The 11,093-nt window shown below is 46.9% G+C and overlaps 1 protein-coding gene across 1 annotated transcript in view; it reads right to left on the reverse strand.

The window, feature by feature from the left end:
* Positions 1–10,859, reverse strand: part of LFNG (LFNG O-fucosylpeptide 3-beta-N-acetylglucosaminyltransferase) — a 32,975-nt gene extending 22,116 nt beyond the window's left edge. The window contains exon 1 of the mRNA XM_033915065.1: positions 10,325–10,859. Coding sequence (XP_033770956.1) covers positions 10,325–10,744 — 420 coding nt within the window. The 5' untranslated portion in view covers positions 10,745–10,859. The remainder of the gene's footprint in view (positions 1–10,324) is intronic.
* Positions 10,860–11,093: the final 234 nt, after the last annotated feature.

Below are 11,093 nucleotides of genomic sequence, written 5' to 3' on the forward strand. Positions count from 1 at the left end.
GGCTGGCTGGGATTAAAAAACAAAACAAAACAAAAATCTTGGCATGGAAGAAGTTGGCACATTCAGTATGAATGGCATGATGAAAAGTAATCACACAGGGCCTTAATTAAATGCTTGCACTCGGCAAGAATCTGGAGGAGCACGGGCTTTCACAATACACTTTTCCTGTACATTCATGCGCTGCACGCATCAATTAAGAAAACGCAGACGCCAATTTACACAGATCCGGATTTCTGACCACCCCATCCTGGTGCATTATGGGACTTGCAGCACTGATTTCAATGGCCTGGCACTACAAAGGCCGCACTGCTCTGGGATGTAGGTTCAAAAGCAGGACTGGCCGCCAAGTCTCCAGCCTCGAGTTGGGTAACCTTGCATATCTGCAAACTGTTTCTGCTCTAACTAGAAGATTCCCTACCCAGGTGTTTCAGTGCTATTGGGTACATTTTCTTATACCTTAGAGACCTGTTGTAAGTTATTTATAAACTACCTCTTGCTGTTCACTGGCTGCTGCCCAGGTGAATATGAACTGCAAGAGAAAAGTGCCACTTTTGTAGGAAGGGCCAAGTTAGAATGGCTTATAAGCAGAACTAGAGACCTTGTCCGCACACTGGAAACATCACAGGTACACGAGCAGTGTTACCCTGTCTGCACTGGTAACATCACAGGTACACATAAGCAGTGCTACCGACCCTTTCGGCATTGGTGACATCACAGGTACACATGAGCAGTGCTAGTGACATCACAGGTACACATGAGCAGTGCTACCGACCCTTTCAGCATTGGTGACATCACAGGTACACATGAGCAGTGCTAGTGACATCACAGGTACACATGAGCAGTGCTACCGACCCTTTCAGCATTGGTGACATCACAGGTACACATGAGCAGTGCTAGTGACATCACAGGTACACATGAGCAGTGCTACCGACCCTGTCGGCATTGGTGACATCACAGGTACACATGAGCAGTGTTACCCTGTCTGCACTGATGACATCATAGTTGCATTGCTGTTGATCAGAGTATTTGCTCACTTGCAGTAGTTAAAACAGGCTAAAACTGATTTCTAATCCCGCTCCCTGAGGAAGCCACCATTTTTTAAAAAATCTTTTTGGGTGGTGGATTTAACCCACCTTTTTTTGTTTCAGTAGCAGTTCAAGGTGAGTTGCATTCAGTTATCGCCCATTGGCTTGTAAGTCTTTTGGGCAGTACCTGAATGAGAGCTATCGCAAGTAGCCCTGGACATTATTTGGCAAAGCAGGCTAAATATCCAAATTGGGGTTTTTTAAATGCTTCTATTTACAAGGATGGGAAATAGAATAGAAAAAAGTCATTTAAAGAACTTCTACATATTGTAACATTATACTGTACTATAGAAATCTATGGGAAATAGTCTGCCAAGACAGTGCAAGATGATCTGGGCCCTGGAAGCATGCTTTTCGCCAATTGCATTCCTGGATCAGACAGATTACCTCCCATCTGTTGTTCTGCTAACTATTTTTTTTTTTTTTAAAGACTGTACCCCTTATGTAATCTAATGCCATAGGTCTGAATTTCATGGTGTTTTCCATCCACTTTGGATGCATAAGGCAGAGGATTAACATATCCAGGGCTGCACAGGAAAGTACCATATAGTGATGCAGCAAAAAGGTACTTCAAACTGGTTCAGCCCAGTTCTGCTGGACCGAGCACGCACCTACATACCAGCACACACACACCCGTGTTTGTAGTGTAAACACTGTGCAGAGTCGTGGCTGGCTCATTGCAGCAGGGTTTGTTGATATATATACAGAGCGGCATGTCAGGAGCAAGTCAGCACAGGGAACGCCCACCGAGCCGTTACACCTTAGGATAAGGACTCCGGCCAAGGCTCCGTGGAGAGCTTGGCTCTGTCAGGGCCCAGGAATCTGCTGTCACATCCACAGCTTCCTTGGCAGAAGGAAGCTCTTTAAATGGAGAGTTACTGGCAATTTCCAACAATCAGAATCAGGCCAACAAAAATTTTAAAGTTCCCAAGAACCAGACATGTTCCAGTGGAAAAAGTATCATCACCCAGTGCAAGCCTTGTTAGAGATGCCAAGTTACCCAAATCCAGGCTGGAAACTGTGGGCAGACCTGGATTTCTGACCACTACGTCCTGGCGCATTGGGGGGATCTGCAACAGTGATTTTGACGGACCGTGTCAGGCACAACGATTTAGGATGTGCGTTCAAAACCAGGCCTCACCCCAAAATGTGCAGCCTGGAGTTGGGTAACTTGGGGAAGGGAGGGGGAAAAAGGAAGAAGAAACAGACGGGTCTCTTTCTTTCCCTCCCTCAAGTCTGCTTCCTATGGTATAAAACGTTTTAACAAAACGGAACCAAAACATGCAACATTAAGGAGAAGCTCCTATTCCCAAGGAATGAATAAACTATGTAATCTTACATTAGCAAATGTCTGGGATTGGTGAGAACTTGCAGTTAGGGTAATGATTTTTCAAGCATATGTAGCGATGGCTTAAGAAAGATGAGATGGATGTGACCCTACGGTCTGTGATTCCTAAACATCTAATAAAAATATATCTGGCTATAGGCCAGGGCCAGTTTAACTATTAGGCAAGACTAGGCAGCTGCCTAGAGTGGCAGCTTCTGAAGGATGGCAAAGAGGAGGGGGTGGTTTTGAGGTAGTCATAATTCTTAAGTTTACCAAAATTTGGGAGGGCAAGGTGCAGCCTATGAGCAAAAGTGACACCTAGGCAAATTCAAAGCATGTCACTGGAGCAAGGCGGGCACTTTTCAAATAGTTCGTTCACCCAGAAAATAGTTTCAGGAAATTTTCCTCGCTATATATATTACATTACATTAGGGATTTCTATTCCGCCATTACCTTGCAGTTCAAGGCGGATTACAAAAGAATTATCCAAGATGTATTACAACAAAAACTTACAAAAAAAAAAATTAAAAAAAAAATTGGTCATTTTCAAAAAGAGTGAGAAATGGGTAAGGTTATTTGTTTGGGGTAGTTGGCTTTAGTGAGAGGTGGAGTTTGAGACTTGCGGTATTATTTCTTTTTTCAGGGTTTTCTTGAAGAGTATGGTCTTTATTTCTTTTCTAAAAGTATCAAATAATGTGTGTGTGTGTGTGTGTGTGTGGAGGGGGGGTGTTTGATGATCGTGATCTCTGAGTTTTAATTATCAAAATCTCAGGGGGCTGCAAGGCCTGAAGGTTCAGCTAGAGCAGGGCTCACACAACCAATCAGGTTTTCAGGATATTTGCATACCAAGGAGACAGTGTATGCAAATCTCTCACGCATATTCATTGTAGAGATCCTGAAAACCCAACTGGTCGGTTTGTGGCCCGAGGTCTGAGTTGAAAACGTACGGATCCAAAATTCTCGCAATAGTCCTGCTTCTTACGGCGAAAAGGGGACAATATGAAATCTGAAGACATGGGGAATAAACGTCCAGCGCTGGCTTTCTCCCAAGAATTGGCTTTTTTTTTTTTGTATATGTAACCTTGGGGGGAGGGACTGTGCACTGAGCAGCAATGAAAGGCATCACTTGACGTTAGCGACAGATTTGGAAAAAGATGGCTAGGGAAGACGAGGACGGCTAAAGACTCTCAGCCCAATTTCCTGTATTTTATCAGCTAACTCTTCAAGGTTAACAAAACTGCCCTTCACACACACATTCAATACGCATGCTTTGATCCCAAGGGAGGAGGGGGGATGGCTATTATTTTTTTAATAAAAACCCACTGTGTTTTTCAGGAAAGGGGGGTTAGGACTTCAGCGGACAGGAATTTCCACGTGGGTAGCCTTTGAACGAGGGCTACATGGGAAAGACTTGTCAACAGTCTGAAAGACAGTCAAAATGTGGAAAACAGAAATGATTTGTGGACGAACAGAGCTTGGTCGGCACAAAAAAAAAAAGGAAAAATTAGCCCTCTCCTTTAACAAACATATTTTTCCCCATTCAAGCTTATTTGCTTTGCCACAGTTGCCAACGGAGGTGCTGCAGTGTGGCATACCCTTAGGCATGAATCCTGTTCATTTCTTCTAGTTGCTTGTGCACGCCCATTTCTGAGGGTGGTAGGAAGCTGGTCTCATTCTCTGCAGTACCCAATCCTCGATGCCTAGTGACCATACCAAATTTGTTCAGGAAGGGAGAGAGAGAGAGTATAAGAAAAGCACATTTTTGCAGGGAAATTCAGGACCTGGGGCAAAAACAAAAACTCTAGCATCCTTGCTTATGTTGCCAAATGGTACGCTGCCTCTCAAAGTCATTCACAGTCAAAAAAAGACGTGAAGTTGGAAAAAAAAAAAAAAAGGATTCGCTCCTGTCCTAAGTAGAAGTCTGCACGGGAACGGGGATCGCGGGAATCCCGCGGGTCCTCCGGGGGTCCAGCAGGAATCCCCCCAACCCACGGGACTCCCACGGAGACCCCTCTCTAGTCAACGGGACTCCCACGGGGATGGAAGGCTTTGGAAGCAGGGTTCGTCCATATAATATAATGGACACGTCAGCCTTAGTAAAAGAGGGGGTTTATAAGTGAATTACCTGAACAGAAAACAAAAAGGGTTCCACCAAAGAGATTTCACAAGGAAAAGAGCAGCGCAAACACAAAAGAAACTGGAATTGATGATCCTGTCAGAAGTAATTGCTGCTTTTTATGGGGACGAGCGGGGATGGAGGTTATTCCTTGCGGGGATGGGTGGGGACGGAGAGAATCCTGACGGGGACGGATGGGGATGGAGAGTATCCTGGCAGGGATGAAGAGGATCCCGGCGGGGATGGGTGGGAATGGAGAGGATCCTGGCGGAGACGGGTGGGGACAGAGAGGATCTCGACGGGGACAGGTGGGGACGGAAAGGATCCTGGCGGTGACAAGTGGGGATGGAGAGGATCCTGGCGGGGATGGAGAGGATCCTGGCGGGGATGGGTGGGGACGGAGAGGATCCTGACGGGGACGGATGGGGATGGAGAGTATCCTGGCAGGGATGAAGAGGATCCTGGCGGAGACGGGTGGGGACAGAGAGGATCTCGACGGGGACAGGTGGGGACGGAAAGGATCCTGGCGGGGACAAGTGGGGATGGAGAGGATCCTGGCGGGGATGGAGAGGATCCTGGCGGGGATGGGTGGGGACGGAGAGGATCCTGGCGGGGATGGGTGGGATTTCTGTCCCCATGCAACTCTCTAGTCCTAAGCAGCCCTTTGGAGAGCTTGACAAAAGCCATCAGATGCTTTTCTGCCTAAAGGGGCAGTCTCTCCATTCCAGCAGCTCAATCTGGAAGGTTTCAAACTTGATTCCCACCATTTTCTCTTTCCTGGTGTCCCCCTCTTGGTTTTCAATTCCTGAGGAGTTTGAGAAGTTCAGATCTTTCAAATGGTTGTCCCTCTAGCCTTGTACAAGAACTGTCACTGGCCCGTCTTGCTTGCAGTTATTATTCTCCCCCCCCCCCCAATCAGCTTCATGGCCCTTATCTCTAAGGCAACCTGACCTGGACCAGCAGTTCCAACTCTGGCTTCTGCGTTCCCATGGAAAAACCCCACACAAGAGGCTTCGAGGCCTTTCTCTCTGCTTGGAGAAAAGAGGCATTGTTAACAGGCACAGGGGGACAGCGTGAGAGCCAAGCCTCGGACTCTGGGAACTCCATGTGCCCGGACAGACGAAAGAAAACAACAAAAAAACCCCACAACCCCTACAAGAAAGCAGGCGCAACATTCCCAGGGATGTCACAGTAGATGCCCTGAACATTTATCCTGCTTTCCCCTCCCCCACCTCACAACTGTAGAAAATAACGGAGGCTGGGGAAAATCGGCCACTATTTCTTCAAATTGAAATTTTTTTTTTTTAGAAGTGTTGAACATAGGGATGTGCCCCAGTCTCACCAAAATCTTGGGCAGGGTCAGAATGATTTCATTTAAGAAATAGATCAACCCCCTAATCAGGACCAGCCTAGCCATTAAACTAGGCAGACGCCTAGAGCAGCAGCTTCTTGGGGGTAGCATGAGCAGCTACAGCCAAAACAAAACTAGATCCTGACAGCCCCATCCATCAGTATATACAGATATCCACAGAGAGAGAGGGGGGGGCAGTTTTCAAAGAGCTCATTTTCTTGGGGAAATGGCTTTTGGGACTTGCCTTTAGGTAGATCTATAGGAAACTAAATAATTAAAAAATATGATATCCAGTTTATACATAGGTTCATTCTGGGATGGATAGAGTTGGGGTAATAACTATTAAGAACATAAGAATAGCCATACTGGGTCAGACCAATGGTTCATCAAGCCAAGTAACCTGTTCTCATGGTGGGCAATCCAGGTCACTAGTACCGGGCCAAAACCCAAGGAGTAGCAACACTGCATACAGAATCTCAAAGAATAGCAAGATTCCAGAATCCCAGAGAGTAGCAAGATTCCAGAATCCCAAAGAGTAGCAAGATTCCAGAATCCCAAAGAGTAGCAAGATTCCAGAATCCCAGAGAGTAGCAAGATTCCAGAATCCCAGAGAGTAGCAAGATTCCAGAATCCCAGAGAGTAGCAAGATTCCAGAATCCCAGAGTAGCAAGATTCCAGAATCCCAGAGAGTAGCAAGATTCCAGAATCCCAAAGAGTAGCAAGATTCCAGAATCCCAAAGAGTAGCAAGATTCCAGAATCCCAGAGAGTAGCAAGATTCCAGAATCCCAAAGAGTAGCAAGATTCCAGAATCCCAAAGAGTAGCAAGATTCCAGAATCCCAAAGAGTAGCAAGATTCCAGAATCCCAGAGAGTAGCAAGATTCCAGAATCCCAGAGAGTAGCAAGATTCCAGAATCCCAGAGAGTAGCAAGATTCCAGAATCCCAGAGTAGCAAGATTCCAGAATCCCAGAGAGTAGCAAGATTCCAGAATCCCAAAGAGTAGCAAGATTCCAGAATCCCAAAGAGTAGCAAGATTCCAGAATCCCAGAGAGTAGCAAGATTCCAGAATCCCAAAGAGTAGCAAGATTCCAGAATCCCAAAGAGTAGCAAGATTCCAGAATCCCAAAGAGTAGCAAGATTCCAGAATCCCAGAGAGTAGCAAGATTCCAGAATCCCAAAGAGTAGCAAGATTCCAGAATCCCAGAGAGTAGCAAGATTCCAGAATCCCAGAGAGTAGCAAGATTCCAGAATCCCAGAGAGTAGCAAGATTCCAGAATCCCAGAGAGTAGCAAGATTCCAGAATCCCAGAGAGTAGTAAGATTCCAGAATCCCAGAGAGTAGCAAGATTCCAGAATCCCAGAGAGTAGCAAGATTCCAGAATCCCAGAGAGTAGCAAGATTCCAGAATCCCAGAGAGTAGCAAGATTCCAGAATCCCAAAGAGTAGCAAGATTCCAGAATCCCAAAGAGTAGCAAGATTCCAGAATCCCAGAGAGTAGCAAGATTCCAGAATCCCAAAGAGTAGCAAGATTCCAGAATCCCAAAGAGTAGCAACATTCCAGAATCCCAAAGAGTAGCAACATTCCATGCTACTGATCCAGGGCAAGCAGTGGCTTCCCCCATGTCTTTCTTAATAACAGACTATGGACTTTTCCTCCGGGAACTTGTCCAAACCTTTCTTAAAACCAGCTAACTATCAAAATCTTGGGGTGGGAAGTGAGGAACCCGGGGCCTGAAAGTTAATTGAGAAGGGTGGGTACCAAATACTCTTACACTGCTCCAATCCCAATTTCATTAATACACAAAGCTAGGGATTAACTAACCTCTCCACCCCCATCCCTACCCAAACTGGATTCCTGGGTATGTGTGCTCTCTATTGAAGTCACAAAGGTATAACAAGGCCTCCAGAACATTATGCTGACTTTCTGGGCCAGGGAAGCTGCCCAAGAACCCAATTTCTTGGAGGAGGCCCCCGTCCGGGCCCTTTACGGAAACATTCATGTCGCATTGGCATTTCACAACTCTACTTCCTCTATTTGAAATCTGTCCTGCAGGTAGCAAAAGATCCTAGGACATGGGTCAAAGATTTCGGACAGACCCATCATTTCCCTGTTTTTGGCAAGATCTCAGATTGGTATTGATGAAAGACAGCACCGACAGATGAAAAATGGCCTTTAAAGGAATTATTTTTAAATCAGGCGACATAATGATAGATTTAAAAAACAACAACAACCTGTAATACTAAGAAATATCACAAACAAGCACAAAAAGAAAGGAGACCTTTGAATAACACCTAACTAAACCTAAAGAGTCAATAAATTGGTATTCTGTACAATTTTAGCTAATCTGATGCAAAATCACTCCAACATATTCAATAGTATTTCTTGAAAATGATATCAACTTATAGAGAGAAGCCAGTGCTCAGAGACGTGGAGGTGAAAACAAGGGGCGAACCCTAAAACTATCGCCTCGTCACCCAATCATCGCATATTCAATACATCGAGTCGATATTGAAAAATCTTCGTGCAACTGTGTAACCACAGGTTGACACTTTCTCATACAATAATTAATCAGAAGTGGTTCAAAAGTTATGCGAAAAGCAAACTTATCTTGAATTACAGATTCCGACGTGGCCCGTTTTGACCCTGCGTCAGGGAACCAAAATCTGAATCCAAAGCGTTACTTCAAGGGTGGAAACGTCTCAGCTCCCCCCCCCCAAAAAAAAACCCCCACTCAGGGCTCCTTTTACTAAGGTGCGCTAGCGTTTTTAGTGCCCGCACAAAATTACCACGCGCTAAACCGCGCGGTACGCTTCTAGAATAACACTGGCGTTGAGGTCCAGCGCGCGCTATTCTGCGCGTTAAGGCCCTAACGCACCTTAGTAAAAGGAGCCCTTAAATTCATTTAAAGCTGTAACCGGAAAATTTCCTCCCTCCACTGGCTTCTCTATAAGTCGATATGATTTTCAAGAAATACTATTGAATATATGGGAATGATTTTGGATTTACTATAGTCTCTTTAATCACTCACAATGCATCAAGTACTGAACTGTGGTCCCCCTCCCCCATCTACTTATTTGACTGAGTACAATTTTAGCTAGCCATAGCTGAATATGGATTTATTTATTTATTTATTTATTCAATTTTCTATACCGTTATCCCAGGGGCGCTCAGAACGGTTTACATGAATTTATTCAGGTACTCAAGTAGTTTTCCCTCTCTGTCCCGGTGGGCTCACAATCTTCTCTAATGTGCCTGGGGCAATGGGAGGATTGTGTGACTTGCCCAAGGTCACAAGGGGCAGCGTGGGTTTGAACCCACAACCTCAGGGTGCTGAGGCCGGAGCTTTAACCATTGCGCCACTCTAGAAATCAAGATGTAATAAAGGTGAGCTGAGTATAGGACAATCCAGCCATTGTGACATCACTGATGAGGTTGGCTCTTATTGGTGGAATGAGGCATTACGACGTCACAATACCAGCTCTGGTTATCAGAGGCTGAAACTTGTCACACTATTTATTTATTCAGTTTTCTATGCTGTTCTCCCAGGTAGGCTCAGAACGGTTTACATGAATTTATTCAGGTACTCAAGCGTTTGTCCCTGGTGGGCTCACAATCTATCTAATGTACCTGGGGCCAGGGGGGGGGGTTAAGTGACTTGCCCAGGGTCACAAGGAGCAGCGTGGGTTTGAACCCACAACCTCAGGGTGCTGAGGCTGTAGCTTTAACCACTACGCCAGTTTCAGTTTCTTTCCGTTACCCCCCCCCCCCCAAAAAAAAAAAAAATGTTGAATACTCCTGCTTTCCCTCCATATATTTTCCCCATAAAGTTTAACTCTTGTTTTAATTGACAGCACCAGAAATCCCATTTCACTAGCACTTCAGATGAAAGAGGCAGAGGAGGAGGCAAGAAGGAGTCGGTCCTCTTTGCCCTGCGCTTCTCAGCGGGTGGGGGGAGGAGAAGAAAATACAGTTGCATAAAACAGGCTTCCTTTTTTTAGCAGCTTCCTCCCAAGTATGGCTCTCACTCAGATGCTAAATATGCATACAGCCTTCTCCTTGAACCTTTTCTCACTTCCCTGCTAAATTGAGTTTTTGCAAGATGAAACCCTTTGGGATGAGAAGAATTATTTTATCCCGAGCTGTCACCCCCCCCCCCCCCTCCGGGGGGTTTCCGATCCCCCCACTGCAGCCACGGGGACAGATTTGCAGTTTCCCTTTCGGGTTAACTCTCCACTACCTTTTCCTGAGACACTGAAATGGGGGGGGGGGGGGGGGGGGGTTTACAGGAATTTTGACAATTGCAACAATTAGATTGCAAGGAACATCTGGAAAGGCAACACCTGGCCGCCCTTCCCGGCGCATCACCTGTCCTCCAGAGCCCAGAAATTCATAGGAAGAGACCCCCCCCCCCGAATTATTCCTGATTCCTCGCTTCAACTGCTCACCTCCTCCTTGTTCCTGGAGATCCAGGTATCCATGAGCAGATCCATCCGCGCCCTGTGGAATTTCCGGGTGGTTTTCACGGCGATTAAGACATCTCTGGCCGTGATCTCTTCCGCGGGAGGCTTGGGCGTGCTCCGCTCGGCTCGGGCTGAGCTCTCCGGCGGCCCCATCTCCCTCCTCACCCGGCTCAGGGTGCTGAAATAAGCCGTGAAGCCCTTCGGGCTCTCTGGCGCCGCCCTGCCGGGCGCCGGCTCCTCTTGCCCCCGGGCGTTCTGCCAGACTAAAGGGCCGGCGCCTTCAGCCTCGCTGGCTCCGCTCTGCAGCACTTGTCTGTGCTGTTGATCCATCACCAGGACCAGCAGGCAGGTGAACGTAGCTCCGATCAGGGACAGCAGAAGCTTCTTCCCGCAGCTCTTCAGCATTTTTGCAGCCCTCTCTGCTGTCAGGCAATCCCCAGACTGTGTGACCCTTCGTCAGCCTCCGGCAACTTGCCTCCCGATGCCCTTAACCCCCACCTCAAACTCTACCCAGCAGCGAGCGAACCGCTGAGTGCCGCACGCCTTCCCCGACACTATTTCATATAGAGATTTTTGAGATAGACCACACCCACATGGGGGGCGGAGTTACCCTGTGACCACGCCCCCAGTTGTGCATTCCTTGCCCGGTGTCTGTCTGCCTTTTCCAGCTGCTGGCTGGGTCGGCGATTGAAGGCTGCAGTAAGGGATGTTGGAGGCGGCCCGAAGCCGGGTTCGATCCGAATTACTGAGATTT

The sequence above is a fragment of the Geotrypetes seraphini genome, chromosome 11 (genome assembly GCF_902459505.1).
Source record: "Geotrypetes seraphini chromosome 11, aGeoSer1.1, whole genome shotgun sequence".
Taxonomy (NCBI): domain Eukaryota; kingdom Metazoa; phylum Chordata; class Amphibia; order Gymnophiona; family Dermophiidae; genus Geotrypetes; species Geotrypetes seraphini.